Source organism: Octopus bimaculoides, chromosome 14 (assembly GCF_046866305.1).
Source record: "Octopus bimaculoides isolate indiv1 chromosome 14, ASM4686630v1, whole genome shotgun sequence".
NCBI classification, from domain to species: Eukaryota; Metazoa; Mollusca; class Cephalopoda; order Octopoda; family Octopodidae; genus Octopus; species Octopus bimaculoides.
The window spans coordinates 39,843,120-39,871,093 of NC_142941.1; the positions used below are offsets into that span (position 1 = coordinate 39,843,120).

The 27,974-nt window shown below is 31.9% G+C and overlaps 1 protein-coding gene across 3 annotated transcripts; it reads right to left on the reverse strand.

Annotated features, from left to right (window-relative positions):
• Nucleotides 1–1,531: 1,531 nt before the first annotated feature.
• Nucleotides 1,532–27,972, reverse strand: LOC106872385 (protocadherin beta-13). 3 transcript variants are annotated; one of them, XR_001409764.3, is made up of 5 exons: nucleotides 27,709–27,828; nucleotides 23,128–25,977; nucleotides 8,785–8,938; nucleotides 3,380–3,448; nucleotides 1,532–2,392 (listed from the first exon to the last, which is right to left on the reverse strand). XR_001409764.3 is itself a non-coding variant. In XM_014919371.3 (4 exons), the coding sequence occupies exons 2-4, from the start codon at nucleotides 25,531–25,533 to the stop codon at nucleotides 2,127–2,129; spliced, it is 2,826 nt and encodes a 941-aa protein (XP_014774857.2). In that variant the 5' UTR covers nucleotides 25,534–25,977; nucleotides 27,709–27,972; the 3' UTR covers nucleotides 1,532–2,126. The 3 variants fall into 3 exon arrangements, 2 of the variants coding, with proteins under 2 accessions (XP_014774857.2, XP_089218834.1); XM_014919371.3 differs by lacking the exon at nucleotides 3,380–3,448 and having other exon boundaries at nucleotides 27,709–27,972; XM_089362708.1 differs by lacking the exons at nucleotides 1,532–2,392; nucleotides 3,380–3,448; nucleotides 8,785–8,938; nucleotides 27,709–27,828 and adding an exon at nucleotides 16,027–16,110 and having other exon boundaries at nucleotides 23,128–25,651.
• Between the last annotated feature and the right edge of the window lie 2 nt (nucleotides 27,973–27,974).

Below are 27,974 nucleotides of genomic sequence, written 5' to 3' on the forward strand. Positions count from 1 at the left end.
TCAACCCAGTATGCAAATGGTACTTAATTTATTGGCCTCAAAAGGATGAAAGGCAAAGTCAACATCGGTGGAATTTGAACTCAGAACATAAAGACAGGCGAAATACCGCTAAGCATTTCACCTGGCGTGCAAACACTTCTGCTAGTTGCCACCTACTTTATTCAAAATAACGTCATATCACTGCTTTCATTAATAATATTGACATTTTTCATGATACATAGTCATCTCCAGTTAGTTTTGCATTGTTCTCTTTGGTAAAAAATTAACATTTACTTAACTATTGTTTTAGTGTTATTTATATAAAATTTACATACTTATAATTGCATGACCTCTTTCTAAATTTGAATAGTGCTTATATTTAGAATAAATTATAGTCCACTAAAATTACCATTAAACATTCATCTATTTTTAGTGATTGGCATGTATTTTGTAGTTCAATATTTCAAAATAGGAAGGCGGCGAGCTGGCAGAAATGTTAGCACGTGGGGCAAAATGTGTGTGTGCCTGTCTTTACATTCTGAGTTCAAATTCCACTGAGATCGACTTTGCCTTTCATCCTTTCAAGGTCAATAAATTAAGTACCAGTTGCGTACTGGAGTTGATCTAATCGACTGGTTCCACCCCAAAAATTTTGGGCCCAGTAATTTAATCAACATTTGTTATCATTGTCAATATTGTTGATGTTGTTGTCTTTGCCATTCTTGTTGCTGTCACCTTTATCATCCTCTTCACTGACCCCCAACTTTTTATCTATACACAAACTATAAGACTACTGAGCTGCTGGGTTACTAGAGCTATTTTCTTTCTGATCACCCCTTCCCTGTATTCTCTTCTGGAAAAGTAAACATTTTATATGAAAGCTTCTTGAATCATTAATGTTTCAACCCCATGTAATAAATGCTCTCTACTTAGTTAATAGTTTTTGCCTTTCATTTTTTTTTTTTTTACTTATTTCTCCTTTACAGGTAAAGTTATATATTTTACCTCAATTAAAAGATATTCTCCATCTCACCGGCCTTCATTCTTAAACTTACCTTTTCTTAGTGGTTGAAGTGGTGGTTTTAGGGGTTGTAGTGATGGTGGTGGTGGTGGTGGCATCGACAGCAGTGGTGACAGTGGCCAGCATCATCAACATCACCATCATATCATCATTATCAGCAGCAGCAGCATCAAAAAAATCTAACTCCATCAATAATTAATTGCACATTCTCACATACAAATTTTTAAGTGTATGAGGAAGTATGGAAATTCCTTTTAGATACTAGATATACTTTAAGGTTATGTGCAACACACACACACACACACACACACACACACACATACATATATATATATATATATATATATATATATATATATATATATATATATATATATATATATATATATATATATTCAGAAGGCATCACATTGGGATTTTTCATTATGAGTGGAAAAGATCTTGTGCATTTAATTGGTAGAAGCTTGACAACAGACAACTAATAAACATCTTGAGTAGTAAAGAAACTAAAGATAAAAAAACACCCACAAGTTTTGTGAATTTATGTTATATTACACATACATTCCTCTTTTTTTTATCAATGTATTTACAAATTTTAATACTCTTAAACACAATAAATTTAGATGTGAAAAAAACAAACATATTTAAATTTGTGAAACTCCACTAGAATATTTCTTTCTACAAGTACAAAATCTGTGGGAATGTGCTTTTAAATTTATATACCTGGTGAAGAAATGAAGAGTTATCTTGAATTCAGAGCAAACATTGAATCAATAAAATTCAAAATCTGAACCATATGAATAATGGATTCTTTATTTTAAAAAAGAAAATATTTTTAGGCTAATGTTTCCTAATTTAGTGTTAGTGTAAGAGACTTGTAAATTATGGCTTTCCAAAAGTGTTCCCAAGATAGTTAAAAAATATTGCAAAGAAGGACTGTGAAGAAAAGGAAGAAGGTTTTTACAAATATTTCACTGATAATTAATAAGCTTCTAGCAATTTCTTTGCAAAATTTTAAATAAAATTTTTGAAGAAAACAAGATTTTGAAACTTAATTTGTTAGAAATGTAACTGGTATTTAATGAATAAGGACTATGGCAAAAATCTTCAAATACCAAAGCAATAGTTAGATGTCTGATGCTGTCTTTGGTAAAGCAGGCAGTGGCTTGCTAAAGGAAGAAAAGCCACATTTTGTTGGTAATGTGTGTGAGAGGATTGTTGTGCTAAGGTTATTAGTTCTAATTGAAGACTGTGCATGTAAGGAAGTAACATTAGTGTGTCCAGTAGTGTTGAAATTTCCTGTCTGATATGAAGAATTGCTGCCAGAATAAGCATAAACTCGGGACTGACTTGTTGAGGCTTGCTGGAAGTCATTTTGGTCAGGATGAAGACCTTTGAAAAAAGGAAGAATACAATCAAACATTGACTTTAGTAGTGATTATTAAGATAATAAGAGGACTATAAATATTTCCAAAATCAAACTGTATCATAAAGATTTTTTAGTGTTACATCTCCTACACATACACCATATTGTACACTAAATATATAGTATAGTAAATGTTTAATCAAATGAACATAAGACAATATTATAAAGCATAGTAATGATCATCGTTTAGCCCTAGTTTACTTAGAATAACATTATTTTCTTACAGGGATATGCAGTCAACTTTTATGGCTAGGTGTTGTCAAAAGAATCTAAACTCATTTTCATGACTCTGAGCAAAAAATAAAGCATAGAGCTGACTCTAATTGTGTTTAAATTCAGAATAAAAAAGCTCTGATCTAGGTAAGGAAACTAGCAAGCCTAGTCTAATATCTTATATGAGAATAGTGGTATTATGAGCCAGGCTGTGTTGTAGGGAAGGACTGGAAGTGAGGGAGTATGCATGTCCTGTTGGAAGTGGAGCTTGTGGGTCCCACCAGAAGGGCTGTGATGGGCATGTGGGGTTGGCAAAGCACAAGCAGCCAGTCGGTGGTGGACAGTGTTTGAGAGCAGACGTGTCAGATTGTTGAAAGAGATTACATATAATTAATTAGAAGTAATAGCCATAATTACTCCAGTGAATTTAAATTTCAGGTAGGTGTCCTCTGAGATATTTCTTTCATTACTCTCTGCTTTTTACCTCATTGAATTGGTTTGGAGGAAGGAACTGTGCTCATAGTCTTCACATTTCCTCTGAGACTTGTGCGACAGATGTGGCTTATGTTTCTCTTGAACAGGTACAAGTTGACAGGAAAACCATATGCAGAGAGTGACTTACACAAGACCAAGGTGCTGAGAAGGGAGGTGTGTGCATAGTGGTTAGTTTGGTGCCTGAGTTGAGGGGATGGGAACAATACGGGTAAAAGAAGGAGTAAAGACAAGTAAGCTGTAAGTACCTGTGTGGCAGTGATGATGGGTAGGGGCAAGTATTCAGCCAGCTCTATGGAGTTAAATCACTGTAGTTGCTATAGAAAAGGCAAAGATGAAGCTCTTATAAAAGACTGTTTATGCACAAATAACTTAAGTTTCATTGAGGAATCAGTCAGAGGACTGCAAAATTGATTTGAATTATGAAAGGGAAATGGAAAAATTGCATCGAAAATTAAGTTCAGTGGCATTGGACAAATAAGCATGATATGTATGTTAGAAAGAGATCAGTATGCATATGAAAATATTTAGAAAGTGAAGAGTTTACAACAGTGAAGTAATTTACAAGAGCTCGATATTTTTAGTACATTATTGGTAATCATTAGAGTATTGAATGGAATATATTGTGTCAATTGTTCTGATTCTTTGTACACCGAGTTCAAATCCTGCCAAGGTCATCTTTGCCTTTTATCCATTTGGGTCAGTAAAAAAAGTTCCAATCTAGTAAAGTGGATTGAAAAAAATATCTTGCAGGGTCTACTCCAGCTTTATGCTTCAGTGCCTGCAATGGTATTAATGAAAGGCTTGATGTGCCCTAAAATGGTGACCTTTTCCTTAGACAATATCGGTAGAGTAGAGAGAGAAGACCCATATGGAAGTCTCCCCCTCCATGACGCTGTTGTTGACCAAAGCCTGTACATACAAAATGCAGATACCAGGTGTGAAGGATAAATTGTCCCCGTTTTATACTTTTGATTTTGCACATGCACATTGTTTGTTTTTGATTTTGTTAACTACACAGTATAGTAGGGTCTGTTGGGCACTGTCTGTGAGAAAAACAGCACAATTCACTCTGCCGGAAATTTGGAAATGACATACTGTACTGTTTGGCATTCACACTGGAAAGTCTGATACGAACAGGTAGTAAACACACAGAGCAACTATTGCCTTGTCATGTCCCCAAAACATATCCCAAGAGTGATAAAATCAAACATCCAGTCAACATCATGGTGTTTGGAGTGATCTTTTATGATGGTGACATTATGCCTCCATTCATCTTACCACATGGCCTCTGACTCAACACGGAGGTATACATCAAGTGCCTGGAGGAGGTAGTGGCTGTCAGACAATTCCTGCTACCACATTATTCCTAACATCTGGCCACATAAATCCCCAGACTACAATCCCCTTGGTTATTATGTGTGGGGTGCAGTTCAGCGAGAAACCAACAAAATTCCTTGTAAGACCAAAGATGAACTGATGGTAAGAATTTTGGCAGCATTCACCAACTTAAACAAGGAGACCATCCAGAAGAGTTGCAGAAGGTTCTGAAGTCGTTTGGAGGTTGTGGTTGATGCCAATGGCGATTTTATTGAATAAATTTACTCTTTAGTATTTCGAGATATTTTTATGTAATTTTGGTAAATATATCTGATAAAATAAGATGTCAGTATTAATTTCATTGTTGCGTAATTTAAACGACAATATATTAACTGTACCCTGTTTAGGTAGTCAAACCTGTCTGACAAAAGCCCTAAGAGAACTCATAGTGTGAGTGCTGAAGCATAAGTTACTTTTAATCATCATGTTTTGCTGGAGGTAACTTGTAACTTACGTAATATAAACTACTTAATGAGCAAAAAGAGTCAATGAGAAGTACAGAATCAAGGTCTAAAAGAACTATTTGCTTTATGTAAAAATAAAACAGAGTCTAAATAAACTGATATTCATCTGTGTGGTAGTGAAAGCAGAGATCATATAATACAAAGAAGTGAATAATGATATATTGAATGTGAAAAGAATTGATGATGGACAGAAGTGTAAGTGAACAATATGATTGATTATTAGAAGCATTTGCTGTTGTAGTCAAGCATAATGAATAATTAAGGGGATGTGGTCATAAGAAGAAAATGGACTGCATAAGTTAGATAAAACAGTATCAATAGATTCTAGTAGTGACTAGTAGAGATTAGCAATGGAGAAAAGAAAGCTGAGAGAAGAAGCATTAACAAGTAGACAAAGTAATGGGCAATAAACTCATGTCCTGAGTTCAAATCAGTTTGGGTTTTTCATATATGTAATTAGGAAGAATATTTAATTCTATAATTCACAGTTCTATTTGAACTTGAGAATGGCTAGAATGATCTTCTGGGGAGATAGACTAGTACTGAGATAGACTAGCATTGTATCTAAGAGAGATTTATATATTATTTGCTTAAGACTGTAAATGCAAAGCTAATGTCAAATTTCTTTGGAACTTTCTTGTGCTCCAAAGGACACATTTACAGAATGAACTATTTCAACTGGAAAGATGTTGCTCAGTGATGGAGATACTGCAAATAGGTATCAAAATATATTTTATTCATCTACATCATCATGTCAACATAAGAATACAGAAGGGGATATAGCTGTTTAAGGAGAAGACAATCTCCATGACCATTTCTGGAATTTATTGAACAAACCTGGGAATTTGAAAACAGAAAATTTGAAAAACAAATGTAATTTGTACATCTACATGATAGAATTTATCTTTCCATTATGAAGAGTTTGTATAAAAATAAAGGAATTAACAAGATATAAACTGAATGTTTTGCTCCAAATAAGATTTTTTTAATGTTAATCATTGCTAGATAATAAAAAAATACCCCACAGTATATGCAAAGAAAAATTCATATTACATGACAGGTCAAATTTTTAAATTTTACAAGCACATCAAATATTATTCTTCAGATCTCACTATTGCATTTAAAGTGTCACAGCCTGATCTCAGAGCAATGCATGTGTAGGATACAAACCATTGACCTGGTTGTCTGAAATTCTCTTGAACTGGTTAACTACAGTTATCAGAATACAAGAAATAATTAGATTTGCTTTCATCTTAAAATTTATATCCAATTAAATTTTTACTTTCAACTACTTCAATATCAGATACAAAGAATAATTGTTAATTTTTTTTTTAATGAAATAACACTGAAATAATTCCTTTTTATAATCTTACCTACTAAAGGCATAACGCCTGACATTTTGTGGGAGGGGAGCCCAGTGTTTCACTAGTACTTAATTTATCAACCCAGAAAGGATGAAAGGCAAAGTCAACCTTGGCAGAATTTGAACTCATGACGTAAAGACAGAGGAAATGCAGTTATGCATTTCGCCTGGTATGCTAACAGTTCTGCCAGCTCACCACCTTAATTCCTTTTTATAACGACACTAAACTTGTTCGTTGAATGGATTATTTTAGAATATATTGCAAATATTGAAAATGTTCTTTCATGTGCTCTTGCAATACATGATTTCAGACCAGTCTGAGTTTTCCATATATAAATAGAAAAATTAGAAAAATTATTATTTCTAAATCTCTCAACGAGAGACATTCAGTAACTATACACTAGAGTAAAGATTATTGGCCAACATAAAGTGGCAGTCCTGATTAGGACAAATGTTACTGTTGCTTAGCCCCAGGAAACATTATCTCCAATTGGCTATATGACACACTATCTGTGTCCTTATATTTTCGAACAAGGGAGCTTAGCACTCCCACTCAGCACAAAGCAAGATCTGCATACCACAGTTTCTGGGTTATTTCTCTTCATCAGTACAGAATAACTGCTTGGCTAGATATGGCACTGCTAAATCTTTGTTCAAAATACAAAATTTTCAAAGTGACACAGTCACTGATCTAATAAATAAAAAATAGATTATGCTGGCATATAATCTTTACTCTAGAGTATTGTTACTGAATGTCTCTCGTGAAGAGATTTAGAAGTAATAATTTTTCTATTTATTAGATCAGTGACTGTGTCGCTTTGAAAATTATATATTTTGAACAAAGATTTAGCAGTGCCATCTCTAGCCAAGCAGTTATTCTGTGCTAACAAAGGGAAATGACCCAGAAACTGCAGTACGCAGATATTGCTTGTGCTGAGTGGGGATACTAAACTCCCTTGTTCGAAAATATAAGTACACAGACAGTGTGTTGCATAGCCAGCTTGAGACGATGTTTCCTGGGGTTAAATAACTGTAACATTAATCCTAACCAGGACTGCCGCTTTATGCTGGCTAATAATCTTTACTATATATATATATATCATCAGTAGATCATAAATCATAAACCTGAAAGAGAGGTACACTCCAATTTATAGAGCAATAGAGTATTTTGACAATGTTTGTTATGGCTTGTTCATAGGGTTACCCAGGTTTTCACATTCTTAAAGCACTTAGCTTTACACACATCTTATCATCTAAATACAATAAGTTAATGCATGATCATGTGCATCAGTAATTTCCAGCCCTTTCTTTATCATTTAAACTCTTGATTTTTATGTATTTTACCACTTATCCTCTTCTTCTGTGCAAAAATAAAAACTAAATAATCTCCATAAATGAAATTCAAAGTGAGATATTCAGAATGTCATGTGCAAAAAAAAACTCTTTAATTGAAATTTCCCTTTCTGTTTCAGAAAGTGATTCAAATCTTAACTGCTTAGCAGTCATTGTTAGTGACACTCAAAGAAAAGGGAGAGGTAATTTCAAAGTATGTTTCTTAAAGTTAATTTACATGCATTGTAAAAGGTAAGTTCACATCTGTGCCAACCTGCTATCTTTAGGATAGTATACTACCACTAGTTTACACACACACTAAATGCAGCATTTATTATTTGACTTCAGTGTCTGTAATATTTTGGGATTGAGGAGTGTCATTTTACTTGTTTGGGTTTTGGATTTTGATGTATATATATATATATACACAAATACTGATGCCAAAATCTTAGTTCTGAGTTCATGATCCTTTATTTCAATAACCCAGCTATTTAATCATTCAAATGCACATTTATAATGTACTGGGAAATAGCAATCCCAAAAAGACAACACTGTGCTGAATCTGTGAATGTGTTATGAGTTGTTTTTTTTTACCCCCAGCATTTCAATTTGTTTTGTTATATAGATTTTCTTTCACCAACTCAAAAGGTTGAGAAATGAATGAAAACAAATGATATCTATGTAATTACCATTGTGGACATTTTTGCTTAGAGCTAAGTGTTTCATATCTTTCAACAGACATTGATTTGTTGTTATGTTTGATTTTTTTATGCCAATGTATTTAGTTAAAAATGTGCATCTACGCATAAACAGAATCAATATTTGTAGTAGACATAGCCTATAAAGGAACTGGGAGCACAATGACATATAGGGCTAAGAGGTAAATAAATTAATTATCCAAAATTATTTACTAAGACAAATAAAAACTAAAAAATTGCCATGAGTTGAATTTACTGTTCAATATGAGATACCTACCAAATATTTTTCATGTAAGATAAATATTTATCAGTTTCTGGTCCTTATTTGCTGCATCAGTTTCTCACATCTTTGCAAAGAACATCTGTATTTAGGTCTACATTACACAAATACCAAAACATAAATTTCATTGAATTACCTGATAGCTCTTCATAATGTGATCCCACTTTCTCAATGAATTCACAGTCATTCTGAGATTTTGCTGTCATTTGTCGGTAATTGTAAAAATTACATTGAAAGTCTTCTTTATTTTTTCTATGACTGGCAGGTCTGTGAGCATTTTGAACATATATCTATATGAAAAATACATACATACAGATCTATATAGATATAAATATAAATATATATATATATATATATATATATATATACACACACTATATATATAAATACAACACACACATATATATGAGGAATTAATATCAAAATAAATTTTTTTTTAAATGCACAGGGTGCGTGTAAAAATAGAGAAATTAGTATAGAGTGTCATGTCAAGAAATATATTTGTGTCAAAGTAAAATTTCTGTTAATGTTGATCATCTCGGTGAAAGAAAAAAAAAATTAATGAACAAATTCCAAACAACAATGAGTCTTTTTCCTTCAATTTTTGCTGATCACTTTCTTATATTTTTGTAAATATCAAATAAATCATAATAAAGCAATAAAGAAAGAAAACATTTTGAAAAATCATTCTCTGTATTAGAGTAGAATACTAAGCATATGGAAGATATGGAAAAAAAAATTGCCATATTCTTAAAGGAAATTTGGAAGCAAATTTTGGGAAAATACTGAAATTATTTTGATCTTTCAGTGACTTTTATCTGCATATCATTTGGAAACAATTTTTATTGTAGTAAAATTACTTTCTTGTTCTCTCATTTCTTGGTTATCTTCCAAGTTATTCAGTGAGCCAATGCTTCGAATTATAATAAATTCTGCTGATAGCTTACATCTGTATTCTTATGATAGATAATGCAGCTTTGGCTCCAGAAATATGAATTGAAATAAGAATTCTGAATGTCATAAAATGTTGAAATGTTCCAAAGGAAATGACTGAGCAAGTAAATGGTGCAGAATCCTGCTCATTTTAGATGTTAGATATTGTGCCTTCTAAATAAACAGTCAAACCAATAGATTACTTTTGCTTAAAACCCATTACCATTTTATTTCTATAATTTTGTTTCAATCTACATATTCACTATACCATTCCCACAAAAAGTCTCATGAAAGTGTACAGCTTCACAAAACATTTGAAAAGTTATAATTAGAAATATGAAGAAAATATCACAGAAAAGAAGCTGTTTTGATATTAAATTATTAGTAAATGGATTACAATTTAGAAAAAGAACATTATAAATACTTAATTTTATTATATTACACTCATTCACATTCATGCTCATATGCACACATCTATTTTTTATGAATACATATGTATATACATTCACACACACACACTGAATTAGTTTTGATTGGGACTTCAAGTTTCATTGTTAGATGAAACTTGAAGTTTCCGGTCAAACATAATTTAATAATAAATTTTACTTTCCCCCTAGTATTGTGTAAGTATTCTGTTGTTATTTGATAAAATAGCTTTAGAATAATGATGTAAAAATTAACACACACATTAACATAAATGTGTGTATTCATAAGTATGCTTGTATAAGAGTATAGTATTGAATGCATGTGTGTTTATATTATTATTTTATCTGTTTCTATTTATAGCAGAAAAACTCCAATTTAAGGGAAAGTTCTTAATGCTTAAAGTGGAAATATAATTTTCATCTATTAAATTAATGACTCTTACAGGAGTATTAATGTTTCTTGTTAAGAATGAAAAAGTACTAGTCTTGTAAGCATAATTAATTTATTTAATACATGCATATATATATATATATATATATATATATATATATATATATATATATACATACATATTTATTAATAAGGGTAGAAATTGATATTAATCAATTAAAACCAGTGGTCTAGCATATAAAAAAAATCCGAAGATTAAAATTATATTACATACAAAAATAAGAGGATTGACCAGCGAAAGTGGATTCCTATATGTTAGAAATAGATGCCGAATCATCTAACCACGAAAAATATGTTCTCAGTAAAATTTATCGACACAACCGGTAAATTAGCTGCAAAAATTCACCAACGGCAGGTCTGGAGGTGGCTCTGCAGTTGGTGAATTTTTGCAGCTAATTTACCGGTTGTGTCGATAAATTTTACTGAGAACATATTTTTCGTGGTTAGATGATTCGGCATCTATTTCTAGCATATAGGAATCCACTTTTGCTAGTCATTCCTCTTATTTTTGTGTGTGTGTATATATATATATATCAGGGACATGTACTCTCAGGCATGTAAGGTATGCGCTGCATGTCCATTGATTTTTTATCCATATCATCGGAAAATTAGATAAAATAGTTACTTTTGTTTCAAAGAAAATCCGTTCAGATGTTTTCGAAATATTCTGACTCTCCTTCCCCTCTCTCAGTGACTCGTACGTCTGCTTTGAGAAGACCACATGACCCCCCCTCTCTCTCTCTTTGTTTATGTAGAATTGTTGCTAACCTCGTTCCACTTTCTGACCCGAACAAATGCAATCCCATAATTCCTGAGTTAGCTAGCTGAAATGTCGAAATAACCTGGCGGTAAGTTTGAATTTTTTAAAATCCAAAACATCTGTTTGCACTATTATATTTTTGGAGTGTTCTGAAAACAAAAAATATTATCTATATTATATTTCTTATTTCAGAAGTAGCTAATTAATTTTAAATTAATTTGACTAACGTTATTTTTGCATTTTGTTGAAATTGACTTACAATTTACTCAGACGCTTACACGTGTGTTCTTATATAAAAGTAGCCTTTTTCGAAATGAGTGTTATAAACGATATTTTGAGAAATAGTTTTTCGAAAAGAGACTTCGATGGAAAACAATTAATTATAAACGGTGGGAGACCAACACCGAATTTACTTAATTTGCGAAGCTACAACAAGAAATTCACGAGACAATTTCAGATTAATTTGTATGAAAAGAAAAAATGGTTAACTGGAAGTGCTACAATTAATAAATAATTCTGTTGGCCTTGTTTACTTTTTTGCTTAGAAAAGAATGTTTAGAATGATAAAGGCTATGATGATTTAAACAATTTACATATGGCTATGCTAAAGCACGAGCGTTCTCAAAGGCATATAAAATCTTTGATAGATCTTAAAATATTCGGGAATGTTCGCATAGACTTACAATAAGATGCATGTAAAAATCAAAGTATACAACATCATAATGAGAAAGTTAGACGAAACAGATCCATTCTGCAACGATTGATCGATGTTTTTATAATTCATGAAACTTTGAATTTCAACAAAGTTGATGAGTATTGCAAACAATTTCCTGTGAACACTTTAGATTCTTTAAAAATGACTTATGGCAGATTTTTTTATGTAATATGATTACAAAGTGAGCTCAATGTGATGTATTCAATGAAAGATTTTAAAATGATAAGTGTAAGTCATTTAATGAATTACATTTACAGCAGTGACCTTGTTGAAGCTATGCCAGAACTCTTCAATTTGTGCAAGTTGATTTTGACAATTCCGTCTATCACTGCTTCTGTAGAGCGATCCTTTTCTGCATTAAGTGAATCAAAACATACCAAAGAAATTCAACAGGAGAAAGAAAACTATCTGGGTTAGCACTAATGTCAATTGAAAAAGATTTATTACAACAATTGATAAAAAGAGATTTCTATGAAAGATATATTTGCCCAGAAAGATCGAAGAATTGAATTAATTTAGAAATTAGATAAATAACATTTTAGAACATTAAAAAGAACTTAATATATTAAAGGGCATATATTGCAGGTTTTGGTTAGTGTTTGTTATAACGTAAGGTTCGACCTTCTTACATCAGTATTGTTTCGCAGGAGGAATGGTTCGACTTCTTCGTCACACCTAACCTAAATAGGCTTTCCTTTCTGTGCTGCTGGGTGCAGTCTATTTACGGCCGTAAATGAGTGTCTTGTTTCAATCTCAGCAATGTTGACTTCTGCCACAATACTTTTTTTTTATGGGGGAAGCTTTTTACAATGTTGAATTTTCACTGTCTTTCATTGTGTGTATATTCACGTATATGCGTGTATTTTCAATGTGTGTGCGTGAAGCATGTGAAGGTGCAATGGCCCAGTGGTTAGGGCAGCGGACTCGCGGTCTTAGGATCACGGTTTCAATTCCCAGACCGGGCATTGTGAGTGTTTATTTAGCGAAAACACCTAAAAGCTCCACGAGGCTCCGGCAGGGGATGGTAGCGAACCCTGCTGTACTCTTTCACCGCGACTTTCTCTCATTCTTACTTCCTGTTTCTGTTATGCCTGTAATTCAAAGGGTCAGCCTTGTCACACTGTGTCATGCTGAATATCCCCGAGAACTACGTTAAAGGTACACGTGCCTGTGGAGTGCTCAGCCACTTGCACGTTAATTTCACGAGCAGGCTGTTCCGTTGATCAGATCAACTGGAACCCTCGACGTCGTAAGCGACGGAATGTCAACCAAAGCGTGAGACATAGTATTTTAATATACGGAGTTCAGTAAGTCTCAGAACAGTCTGTTTGAGTATCAATAATTTTCATGGAATTGACAAGTAGCATGATAAAGCACCTGACTTGTCTTCGAGAGCGTAACTATCTAAAACCATGGTCATATAATGTAACTAAATGTGTTCTCTTTATTAAATCATTTCAAATTGATTCAGCTGAACCAATAGGTATAGGGGTTAATGCAGAATCGCACCCCTTCGAAAAACGAAATTTTGTGAAAAATTTGTTTTTTTCTAATTCCTACCTTTAACAGAGATTCCGAATATGCAAAAATATTAACAGAATCCAATCTCATCTTTATTCCATTTCACTTATGATTTTTAGACTTTTTTTAAGGGAGAGTGAGGATGGGAAAGTACTGACGTTTCGAAAAGAGAGAAAAATATAAGCAATACCACTTATTTCAGGCTTATCTCTACAGAGCCATTTTTTATTCCCTACTTATTCTAGGTCATACGGCGGTGATTGCATATTTAGAATCTCCTATATGTAAATACAAGGAATACGAAAATTGTTTTACTGAAAAATTGCCGGGGGGTGTGTGGAGAAATTCATTGCATGCCCAACCCCGGAAGTCATCGCACGCCACTGATATATATATATATATATATATATATATATATATATATATATATATATATATATATATATATATATATATATATGCAGTCTGACGGAAAGGCCCTTTATTACCAACAGAGTAAGAGCTCTCTGAACTTTTCCAAACCTATTCGTATTCTAGCATCCCTGCTACTGACTTGGTCACCTAGGTAATGTAAGTTATCAACTACTTCAAGTTTTTATCCTCTGGCATTTGATGGATCCTGTTTTCTGCACATTTTTAGTGTTAATTGTAGCTGTGCACCTTCCACACACAAAAACTAGTTATCTTGTTAACCTTCTTCTAATATTGCTGCACCTCTTATGTACCCATTTCTTGCACTGGGTACATCTTATGGAATTTCTACCTACACCTTTCTTACAAATCAAGCAGGGCCATTTACCTGAGGGTATTTGTGATTTGTCTGCTTTCCTACTTGCTAAGACTTTGGTTTTCGCTTGGTTAACTCTAAGGCCCTTCAATTCTAGACCTTGCTTCTACACCTGAAACTTCTTCTCTAGTTCTGGTAGTGATTCAGTTATAAGAACAAGGTCATCAGCATAGAGGAGCTCCCAAGGGTAGCTTGTCTTAAATTCCTCCTTTATTGTCCAGAGGACGATGATAAACAAGAAGGGGCTGGGGACTGATCCTTGGTGAACCCCTACTTCTACCCACAAATCTTTGCTATACTCGTTGCCAACCCTCATCTTACTGACAACATCCCTGTACATAGCTTGTACAGCTCTCACCAACCACTTGTCTATCTCTCGTTACCACTTTATAGTTTCCACCTGATAAGGGATAAGGGGATCCTATTAAAGGCTTTCTCCGTGTCAACAAAAGCCAAGTACAGAGGTCTATCTTTGGCTAGGTGTTTCTCCTGCATCTGCCTTACCAGAAATAAATCATCAGTGACACAAAACTAAACTGCATCTCGTCTAGATTAACTCTCTCCCTAATTAGTTGGGATATGACCCTCTCTGTGACTTTCATCACCTGATTCAAAAATTTGATACCTCTGTAATTATTTCTGTCTAAGTCATCACCTTTACCTTTGTAGCAGTTGACTATGGTGTGGCATACATACGTGAGAGTGAGTATGTGTGTCTCCTCGTCTTGACACCACTTGATAGTAGTAAATAAGTGTTATTGTCATACAAGCAATGTCATTCATTTCCAGTCTTAAGGGGAAACACGTCCCACTATGGGTAAAATAATAGCTCACTTTGAAACGTGAGAATTTGTGACAGGAAATTTGCCTACATAAAATTAATTCTCTCTGACCCATTCAAGCATGGAAAAGTGTATGGTACAGCTTTGATGACAACGACAATGATACTGATGATGACATTTATAAATGTATGCTTGACTGATGAAGGAAGGCAAAGCAACGGAAGAAGAAAATTATAAGTGAAAGAGAAATATATATACTGTGAGTACAGTGAAAAGAAATTGATCATTGCTTAAAAACTATAAAATACCATTAAAAGAATACAAATTCTATGTCATTTTCTAGTTATGAGGAAAACAAGGGTGCTCAGACTTTTGATGGTCATCGTTCTCCTGTAGAATACATTTGTGCAACACCTCAAAGAGAAGGTTGGTTTAAAGAATGTAGAAATAGCAAGAAATATAGAGAAGAAAAGAGAGAAGTACAAAATAAAAGAAAGGAAAAAAGAAAAGATAAAGGAATGGTAAAAAATAAGAATAATATTTGTATTTACAGTACAGAGAAGACAGATGATTAGGTGTTTAAATAAATAAATAAAATGTAGTAAAGTAGAGTAGAGTAGAAATTTTCAAAAGATTCATTTCTCAGATGCATGTACTTTCATCAGTGTTGAGGAAAAAACATTGAGAAGCAAGGAGTTTTAGTAATAATTTTCAGTCTTCTGTGAACTATCTTTGAACAACATTTAGCTCTGGGGTGTCTTTCACACACAATTCAGGTTTGAAAAGAGAAATTTAAAAAATTTGTATAATTTGTGTAATTAGACTCTAGGTAGAATAAAGTTTCATGGGGTAAAGTTGTGTTGGTGATAACATTTCAAAATTAGCTCATTTTATGAATTTAAACAGGTTTGCAGGCAACATAAAAATTATTTTTTTCTCTGATACATTGATAACATGAGTCAGAAGCTTCAAAATATGGTTAGGGAAATTTTTTCACTCACTCTTGTATACTACGTATGTTGTACCTTCATCTTTTAGCCACCATACATTTTGTGAAAGATATTTGGTTGTTTTAATCGTAGAGATATCTAAAAAATATATGTATTGTGTAAAACTGCTATTAACAATGTTTCAATAAGGTTAAATAGGTGTATTCAATTTCGTCTACTAAGTTCATTTTCATATGACATTAATTGCTTCTTGAAATAGTTGCCATGCAGTTTACAAAAATTAATTTACAAATGTAGAGAAAACTTACAAATAATTTCTTCTATTTATCCCAGAAATCAGGCTTTTAATGTTACAAGGACAATTGTACACAGCTGTGGATAACTTTTAAGAGTTTCCTGTTAAATATTTTGTAAGTGGAGAGTAAATTTAGACTAGTCTTAAAAAGGTTTTGGTGCCAATGCAAATTCTATGGAGGATTAAACCAGCTGATGTTACTCTGTTATATGGTTATGTGAGGTATTACTTATAAAATTCTTAATTTATTAAAATTCCCTTTACAAAGACAGATGTGGAAAGCAAAAACTTAGTGGTGATTGTAAACAGAATTGAATTGGAAAAGACTATTTTATGTAAAAAGAACCTAATCTTTGTTTTGGAAATGAAAGCAATGGATGAATTTTGGCCTTAGTTTGGCTTCTCTATAATGAAGCAAATATATATATATATATAAATATATACATATATATATATATATATAAGGGTGTTCATAATGTAATTGCATTTGATCAGAAAAAATATAAATAGAAATCTAAACTACATTTATCAAGAATGTAATTACCATCATTTTCAATGAATGTAGCCAAATGGGAAAGTAACATTTTTATGCTACATTCAAAGAAACATATTTCTTTTCTTGAAAAATATCTGAAAAACTCTTCTTAAATTCCTCTCTGTTTCTCAATCTTTAGTCTCTTATAAAATGTTCTAGTGATCGGGACAAATGGAAATCTGTTAGTGTTAAATCAGGTGAGTATGGAGGATGTGGAAGAACTTCCCATCCTAATGATCTTATTTTTTCTTGGGCTTGTTTTGAAGAGTGTGGCTGTGCATTGTCATGCTGAAGAGTAACACCATTTCTGTTTACCAAGCTGGCCACTTTCAATGTCAGTTCTCATCTATACGATCAAATTGTTAGCAATAGACATCTGCATTGATGGTCCTTCCATGTTTCAATAGCTTGTAATGGATGTTACCTTTCATGTTCTACCAAACGCAAAGCAAGAATTTTTGTGGCTGGAGTTCTGGTTTTGGTGTTGGCACTGGCCTCTCATTATGTGATAACCATTGTCTTTTCCATTTATGTTGTAATACAAAACCCATTTTTCATCACCTGTAACAATGCATTGCAGGAATGACAGGTTGTTATTCCTGGTTAGAAGACTGCTGCAGATGGTGGAACATTATGTTTGGCTCTCAAGCATAAGCTCATGTGGAACCCAAATTCCCTCTTTGCATGTTTTCCCAATATACTTATACTTGAGATGTTTGGGGCTTGTTGAACATGACATTACATTTTTGTGCTTTGATGTGGATCATACACATTAGTTTCATTCAAAAGGTTGTCATTCAGAGTGAGTAATTTTCCAGAGTAAGGTTTGTCAGATATGTTACAATTACTATCTTTAAACTTTTAAAACTACAACTGACATGTATAAGCTTTCCCTGCATCCAGATACACTTCACAAATGTTTTTTCATTGCTTCTGTAGTGGTACTTTTCTTTAGAAACTCATACAGCAAGCAATGGTGAATATGTTGTTTCATAAAGTTCTTATCCTCCATGGGGTTAATTACTGAAATAACTATGAATGACACAGTACCAAGTAGAATAGATGATATACTATTTCTATGTAGTTCTCACCCATTCAATCTTGGCTCTGATATCATTGGTTGACTTACATTTCACAGTGGTGAAAAAATGCAACTACTTTCTGAACACCCTAATATATATATATACCAGTGATATCTTCGAAACGCATCAGAAGTAAAAGAATTTGAATACCACCTGCATTTAACTCCATTTATTTATTTATATATATTATACAAAATATTTCACGCAAACCCAGAGTTTCTACCTTTAAAAACAAGGAGTTACTACTTTTTACTTGTGTGATTTTTGCTACTCTGGTAACTATTAATCTATTATTTCTATGTTAATTGTTAACAAGGGAAAAATACACACATCTATATATAACCTGATGTATTTCTTCTATTCAGTTTCATTATCTTGAAGTGTTGTTATTTCTACCACATATACGACACAGTTTCTTATACATACCTAGTCAAGTGGGCAAGCTTTGGGGTTTCGACAGTTGCAACTGAGAGTGGGCTTTTGGTGTTCTTTATGAGTGATAATGTTCTTCATATTAGTGCAGCAGCTGTATGATATTTTAAGTGAGTGCTTTAAAAATCTTCCTGTATTTGTGGTTTATTGGAAAATGCTTATCTAAAAGAGACAGGAATTCCTTGCCTACATTTGTTTTAATATTATTTTCCTAGATCTGTTATTATGATTCATATTTTTACTTGAAGGGTTGTAATATATTTTATCTTTGAAAAAGGGGTATCAGTGATGATTATAATGATGATGATTATGATATATATGATGGGCTTCCTCACAATGATTTATAAATTGTTATTAACTTCAGTCAGGTTATTTGTATTATCAGAAAATACAAACTTTATTTTAGAACCTTTAAAATATATATATATATATTATCAGCTGTTTATCTCATTAGATTTTGATTCTGCAGTAGTCTTCTAACCTGCAATGCTACATCTCCCTCATTTGAGAGGAGTCTTGTCTTGCAGCTGTCTTCTAACCAGGAATAACAACCTGTCATTTCTGCAGGACATTGTTAAAGGTGGTGAAAAATGGGTTTGCATCCCAACAGAAAATGAAAAAGACAATGGTTATCACATAATGTGATGCCAGTGCCCACACCAAAACCAGAACTCCATCCACAAAAAACCTTTGATGGAACATGAAAGGTATTATCCATTAAAACACTTATTTAATCTGAATCAGTAATCAGGTTGAGATATAACTCAGTGAATTTTCTTCTCCAAGGTACAGATCTGAACAAGGTTGAAAGCATGGAAGAATTGCATTTGTTCACACAACAAGTAGTTTAGGTTCTGAAACACCAACTTCTGTTATTCTTCAAATTATTCTTAGAATAATTTCTGTTATTCTTCAAATTATTCAAGAATAAAAAAAATTTATTATGCTGGTTGTATGGTTAAAAAGTTTGCTTTGCAACCATATAGTTTTGGGTTCAGTTTCACTACATGGTACCTTAAATAAGTACCACTGTGCAGCACTTAGGGCAAGTGTCTTCTACTACAACCCCTGGCCAACTAATACCTTGTGAGTGAATTTGGTTGACAGAAACAGCACATTCCCCACCTCAACTGTTAATTAGATCTTCTAGAAACTACCTAATACCTCTATGGATCCTCCTGGGCATTCCAGAAAATCTATTTCCCATAAACTCTTAGTAATTATTGCACTTATTACATCTACCACAAACAACACCTACTGTCTCTGTTAACCACCTTGTAATTCCACTGTACTTCATATTTGTTCATAGTTTGTACTGCATGCACCAAATAGAATTTCTACCCACACAAACAGTACCGTTTATCTGAAGATATTAGTGTCATATTTTTTTTATCAGAAGCATAAGTATAATTATCTGATTCTTGTGTAACCACCCAGAAATTTTCTATATTTAATTAGATGTCAACTATGCGAGAAAAACCAATTTTTTAAAACAAATTATGGAGAATTTATCAGAAGTGATTAGTAGTTTGTAAGTTGATAATTCTAAACAGGAGCAATTTGTTGTTTTTATATTAACCACCAACTTCAAAGAGAGACTTCTGTAAAGAGATCGAGAAAAAAAGAAAGTGTGTGTGAGAGAGAGAGAGAGAGAGAGAGAGAGAGAGATTGATAAGGTTGCTAACTTTGGTAGAATCCGTTACTCCCATGCTCATGATGGATGGCACTACATTGTATATTTTCTGTCCAGATGGTATTGTTGCAAATAAATTTTCTAGTATGCATGATATCCAATTTAATTCATTTGGTACTTGTAGTGGTTTTAATTAACTGAAGGGCAGCTATAAGAAGGGATTTGATGATGAACAGGTAGTAGTCTTAAATACTAAATTATAAGAAATTGAATTTATTTTTAATCCTGAAGAGAGTTCAACCAATTCATGAAACTATTACTTTTCTGAGAATGCCATGTCTAGATTTTAAGGAGTTGATAAGCCTAGTTGGTAAAGTTGGATTGACATCATTATAAGACAATTGAAACCAAGCCTGTAGGTCAGTAGAAAGATTTTTACTTATGATGTAAAAAGAATTCATGCATAATCTTGACCAAAATAATTTGCATAATAAATAGTAAAACAATAATAAAAATAACCTATATGTGTCAATAGCTTGAGTTTAGATAATTTAGATGATGTTTCTATCAAGAAATTAAGAATTAATTTCTTGAGTTAATTTACATGTGAAAAGGTAGTCTGATCTATAAATGAAGGTGAGGGACAATTATGGACATAAATTTTGGATCATTAGAGTTCTTTAGTATAATACAATCTAAATGAGCTTGCAGAACTTTGAGTAAATTAGATGTGTAGAAACAGAGTTTTGACCAGAATATTATGCATTATTTGATTTAAGAAATTATTGATCTTTTGAAGTTATCTCCTCTTCCACTGTCACTAACAATTTCCACTGGGCTTTTACAGAACACGGATTTGTATTATGGTAATACACACACACACACGCACACATACACATACATACACACATGAATTGAAATGGTCTTTTGTGTATTGTTGTCAATTGGGTTAAATCTATTAAATTTTAAATTTTATATAGTGCTCATGTATATAAAGCATCCATTATTTAAGTGCACATACATTATTTACAGCAAAAATATCAAAGACAGTAGGCATGGCTATGTGGTTAAGAAGCCTGCTTTGCAAACACTTAGTTACAGGTTCAGTCTTTCTGCATGCCACCTTGGGCAAGTGTTTTCTACTATGGCCTCAATTGACCAATACCTTGCAAGCGAATTTGGTAGACAGAGTCTGTTACTTTAATGTATACTTCAGCATATATGAAAGATTTGCTTACATGAAGTAATGAGGAATCAAGTAATTTCAGGAGCCCAGTCAGCTTCTTGATTATCTGTTAGTAAAGTGAATATGCAAAGCATATAGATTTCTTAGTTACCAAAAAATAGGATGGGCAACAAGTTGTGAATACTAAGTCCTTCCTCAATGTAGAATGTATCACTCAACAAAGACTAGTGACCAACGGCCACTCAAGATAAATGTTAAATGAACACTGAGACATAGGACAATCTGAGGAAGGAGAATAAAAACCTATAAATCTCTTATCAAATGTGAGTTCAAAGAAGTTACATTTTACAAGAGATCTAGTTGACATGTATGAAAAGAGGTTCAAGCTGACATGTATTAACATTAGGTGGAGGGAATAGAGATTGGAAAATAAAATATTCCTATATAACTGGGAATTTTAGTGACATAACCATAGACTAAACATGTGGATAGAGTATAGTTCCAGACAGATAAAAGGTGGTGCAGTGGTGGAATGTATAGCAGTTGGAGCCATTGAAGCTGAGAGAAGGTCTGGAAAGATTGGAAGGAAATGAGAAATAAGGAGCAGTATTTGATTATGAGAAGTGATACTAGAGGTCATGTATATGTAGAACAGGAGGAAACTGAAAGTAAGAGGTTTGTAGTGAGAAAGAGAGAGAGAGAGTCAGTTAGGCAAAATGCTTCTGATTGTAAGGCATCATACTAAAGAGAATCAAGACGTTGATGAGAAGAAATTTATACTAAATGATAGTGGTGTAGTTGCAGTTAATGAGGTTGAGAAAAGACATAGAAGTATTACTAGAAGAAGAACAATTTCAAATATAGGAGCAAAACCTAGAACTGAGAGGCTTGAAAGTAGATCTAATAAGAATGACAATTTTTGTTATCAGGAAAGAAGATAGTACTCTATAGCTAACTGGGAAGTTGCTTGCTTGGTATGCAGAAAAAAAGCAGTTAGGAATTCCATTTAGTGTAACCAATGTACACCTTGGGTAAGATCACAGGCATCTTCTCAAAGAGGTCTGTGGTCTAACTACACCTTTATCCTCTTGTAGTTGGAGTTAAGTTGTTTTACACAGTGTCTTCTGTGACAAGTAGAGGATTACAAGATATCTTTGCAGGGGTCTGTGATCCTCTGATAAAAAGGTATTCCAGATAAAACCATTAAGTTTTATTTTTGGTCTGTTATTGTCTACGTTATCTTAAGTGTTTATTTTAATAAAAACAATAGAGTTTGAGAAAACTTTAATTGCTGTTTAATTTGAGAGAACTTTGATTGCTGTTTCTTACATGTTAAGTGAATCAACCCTATAGATGCTCTCTTATCGAATACATTTTGTCAGTGTTTCAATAACTGAATGACCTATAAGAACAGTAAGCAAAATAATCTGATTGGAAATAATTTTCTATAGTCTCAGAAAAGTGTATTTAATCACATTTATTGAACAGATGAACATGTTACAGACTGAATTTTTCTAGCACTGAGTTTTGTTTAAAATTGTTAATTAGGTGAAAATGTAACTAATCAACTAGGAAGATTTTTTAGTGTTTTTATATAAAGAGAGTCATTTTGCTCAAATCAATTGATATTTGCCAAAGTTAGGAAATGACAAAAAAATCAAGTGTTTCAAGATGGTACTCTGGCTATACTATTGCATTGTTCAATCTCAGAACTATAACACACTGCTGTTGTCCAGTAAATTGCTGTCATTTAATGAATCATTTTTTCCTTTTAGTACTCTAGTTACAACTACTTAAGACCTTTCCTAAAGATACACAACAGCAAAAATAAGAGATTATGCTTTTGGATATCTATAGCCAATTATAACTGTTTAATCTGCCACAATGAGAGACCAGAATCCATTATTTACAATACAAAAGTACATGTCAAAAAGCTGAAATGACTAATTATATGTAATTAACAAAGTAAAAAGAAAAAAATATAAATCTTACCTGGTGTATTTCCTTGCTAGTTGCTTGGTATGGAATTCTGCTATTTAAATTTGTTCCATTCAGTGTCACTTTATAATTGGATAAATGTTGCCCTTTCTCCTCTTGAAGTTGGAGTAAGCTGTTTTGTTGAGTGTTTTCTCTGAGCAATGGAGGATTATAAGATATTTGTTCAGAAGTATTTTGTGTTTCTCTATCAACACTGAAGATTTTGTCTGAAGGATTGATTCTCTGTTTACTAGAAGTCTTTATCTTGTTGGTTTTCTTTACAACACATATTGTTATTGAAATCACCATTATTACAGAACCTGACACCGCTGCTGCTATGATCATGAGAAATAAATTCATTTGAATTTTGAAATCTAACTCATTGGTTGCTATTGTCAACAAGGGGAATGTATGATTGCTAGCAACTAGAGTTAAAGATAGAGAAGTGGTTGTAGAGAGAATTGGAATCCCATTGTCTTTGACAACAAATAGAAGATTATACACTCCTGCCTCATTCTGATAAACATTTCGGGAAAAAGATAATACCCCTGTATAACAGTTCATTGTGAATAATTCTTTCTCATTCCCTTCTAATATTTCATATTTGAGAAACGCATTCTCTTTACTGTCTTTGTCATATGCTTTTAACTTAGTGACATCATTGTTATTTTGGGGCTGGAAATAGATATCTAGACTGAAAGGATTAACACTAGGGAAAGTAAAATATGGAGCATTATCATTTTTATCCATAACTTCAACAATAACATCAACAGTATTATTTAGTCTTGGAGTCCCACTATCTTTAACTAAAACCTGAAAGATGTATATATCTTTTTGTTCACGGTCAAGTGATTCTGTAGTTGATATAAATCCATAGTTTGTTATTTGAAAGGGAAGAGCAACATTATTTTTTGAAAACAAGGAAAATGTTAACTGTCCACCTAGTCCCATATCTGGGTCAGTTGCATTGACAAATCCTACTGGAAAATTAGATTCTTCATTCTCGTATATCAAGAATTTGTAGGTTTCTTTGTTAAACTGTGGTATTACATCATTAATATCAGTTACTAAAACAGAGAACTCTTTCTCTGTTCTCAAACGTGGAAACCCATTGTCTTCACAAATCACTTTAAAAGTAATATGACTTTCTTTTTCCTTATCAGCAAAACTTTTCAAAACCACTTTGTATTTTTTCTCACCTAGATTTTGAAGCTGAAATTTATCATGCTGGAGAGTGCAGGTAACTTTTCCATTTTGTCCAGTATCAGTATCAGAAATCTTTACATATGCAATAAAACTACCAATTTTAGTATTTTCTAATATGGTCGCCATATTGTTAGAAGATTTGGAAACGAAATTCATATCAATAATGGGAGGATTATTTCGCTGGTTGACAACATTGACAAGTATCATAGCGATAGAAGACAGAGGAGGGTTTCCTCCATCTGTAGCTTCAACGTACAATTCATATGTTTGACGCTTCTTGAAAAGGAAATTTTCACAAAGAAATATTTCCCCAGTTATTTCATTTAACTGAAAATGTGATTTTGTCATTTCTGAAGTCTTTGAGCTGAAGTGATACATAACCTTACCATTTTCACCAGTGTCAAGATCCTCTGCATCTAAATCCATTACAGCTTTATTTACTTTATATTTGCAATTAATAGATATATTATAAACATCTTGAGAAAAAAGTGGCAAATTATCATTTATGTCTAAGACAGATACATAAACTTTTAAGATACCATGTTTAGATGGCTTTCCTCCATCCTTAGCAATTATTTGAAAATAATAATGATCTTTAATTTCTCTATCTAATTCAGTTTCTAAAGTTATTCCAACTGAATATGAACCATCTACTCTTTCAGAAACAACCATTATGAAAGGCACCTTATTGTTAGACAATAATTTATATGTTATCCTGGAATTTTCTTCACTGATGTCTTCATCAATGGCATTTGGAATTGATAAAGTAGTTCCTTTTTTATCCCCTTCAGAAAACTCAAGAGTTATTTGTTTTACTGGAAACACAGGTTGATGATCATTGATGTCTTCCACAACTACTTTGATCTCTAAAATTCGAACAAATATTTCTCTCTTCTGCATGGCAACATCTACCATTCTGAAACACATTTTTTTATATTTACAAAGTGTTTCTGCATCTAGAGTTTGGATTACATAGAATTTCCCATCTTCTGAAATATTAAACAATTGCGAGGCATTTTCTTTGTCTTTTTGTAGCTGATTGAATCTGATTAAATGGCGTTCCTCAGATTTAATCTTTTCTATCATATGTGTGTCAACTGCAATGTCTCCAATATATGAACTTGGCATATTTCCTTCCTTAATGTGGTATGTAAAATCAACACTCAAACAGTAGCTATATACATATAGCAATATTGTACAGAAAAGTGCAAACATAATTTCAACTAAATTCCTTTGATTTTTGAATTCAAGTTGTTAAATATTGACAAAAAAAACATAAATGAATAAACAAACCTTAGCTATAAACTGACTTAAGTGTTTTTGCCTGCCCAGTCACCTGTATTACTAGTTAAACAAATGCTATGAACAGAGGAAGTTGTTATAGTAGCAAATGAAACTAATAACAATTGCAAATTATTCAGTTCGAGGAAGAATACGGAATATTTGTATATCTTTTCCAGTTAATAACATCACAAGGAAGAGAAGTTAATGATATTTTGAAGTGAATGGCTATTACATTCTATATTTATATTGCAAATATATATACCTATATATCTTTACACATCACAACAGTGGTTGACAGATTCCTTAATTCATTTTATTTTTGTCTTTGGTGACACTGAAAATTTCCCCAGTGTTCTGCTGGTAGTTTCATGTTCACTGGAAGAGAGAATAACTGGCAAAAATACTAAGAAAACAATTTTTTTATTGCTTTACATTTTTTTTAATTTCTTAAAATTTTCCATTTTATTTTTTATTGGACAGAATTGATAAAATTGAATTTAATATTCTTTATGTAATTTTTATCTTAAACAGCAGTTAACTCCACATGTTTTTGTTACTGTTATTTTTCTTTTTTTTCTTTTTTTTTTTCTCTTTTAATTGGCTCAGTATCTCTTATACTGGATTGTTCTTCACGATCAGAAATTGAAAAGGTTACATTAATTATTTTGTGGACAGGTTTCATTTACGAGTTCACATAGCAATCATATTAAAAAATAGATATTACATTCTTTCTTTTAATACATCATAGCTTTAATAATCTTAGCAGATTACTGAAAATAAGAGTAATTGTTTTATGGTGGGTTTCTCAATAACATTAAACTTTTGCTTGTTTTGTATTTTTTTAACCATTTTCCAACACCTAGAATTCTAAGAGTTTCTAATACACTACACAATATCAGCTAAACAATGTTTACATCATTCAACAATGTTAAAAAGTGTATAAAATTGGTATATTAGTTTCAAAGATAGACAAACCTCATAAACTTTGATTAAAACAGATAAAAATACTTTTAAAAATACAAGGAAGGAAAGATCAAGTCATGAAATGGTAATAAAGGAGTGGTTTGTTTTAGGTTATTAACTATATATATATGTATATATGTATGTATCTTTACATATATATACATATATATATATATATATATATATATATATATATATATATATATATATATATATATATATATACATACACACACAAATATATTTATATATATATATACACACACACATATATATATATACATACATATATATAATATAAAAATATATGCAATATATATTATATATATAATATATAAATTATATATTCTAAATATTATATATAACATACAAAATATATGTATATTATATAATAGATATCATTCATATGATACATATTATGTAATATCTATTATAGATAAATACATATATTCTATATTAATATATATATTATATGCATTAAATACAGAATTAACATATTTTGCAAATAACATATATATGTATATATATATATATATATATATATATATATATATATATATATATGTGTGTGTAAGTATATATATATATATATATATAATTATTTATTACATATATTATGTATATATTGAATATATATATATAAACATATATGTGTATATTTATATATATATATATACATACACACATGTGCGTATGTGTGTATAAGGTTATGTCAAATGGAAATATGAGTATAGATCAAATACACACACATCAGTATAGGTCAAGTTAACTGTGGGTTTGATCAAAACTGTAGGAAGATACCTAATTGAATATGAATTCTTTGAGAAGTTATAAACTAATAAAATATATCGCAGATCATACTTTCAGAAATGAAAAAAAAAAGCATATGAATCCGACTAATAATGCAATGATACAAAATATTATTTTTACCAGACATATAACAATGTGTTAACACAGTTTTCTTTTACAGTACATAAATATATATTGGAATTTTTTCTTTCCATTATTTGCATAACCCTTGGATTTTGTTATCATTTCAAAGTAAAATAGTTTATATTTTTAAAAGAATATTCACAATTTGGTTTTAAAGTGCTTACTTTAGAATGAATTAAATATGTTAAAGGACTCCTTGTGTTTACTCACTTTTATGATAATTTTCCTTTTGTGACAGCTGTAGATCTTACATTTATGTTGTGCTGTTACTGCTGTAGTAGCTTGCACTAGCAGTACTAAGCCCTTTGATCTGTGTTTGGAGATGGGAATGTTAGAATGAAAGAAAAAAAAAAGGAAAAGAAAGATAGATAGAGGGGTTGAAATATGAAGAGAAAGAAAGAAGAGAAAGAGAGAGATGGTGAGGAACAGCAGAAATAAAATACTATAGAACTGGTATAAAGTATCATGTTATTTAG

Bases quoted from the DNA above. Each gene is read 5' to 3' on its own strand.
- LOC106872385 (XM_014919371.3), bottom strand. From the start codon at position 25,533: ATGTTTGCACTTTTCTGTACAATATTGCTATATGTATATAGCTACTGT. The intron at 8,939-23,127 runs GTAAGATTTATA...TTTTTCATATAG, and splicing joins CTAGCAAGGAAATACACCAG to ATATATGTTCAAAATGCTCA. The intron at 2,393-8,784 runs GTAATTCAATGA...CTTTTTTCAAAG, and splicing joins ACATTATGAAGAGCTATCAG to GTCTTCATCCTGACCAAAAT.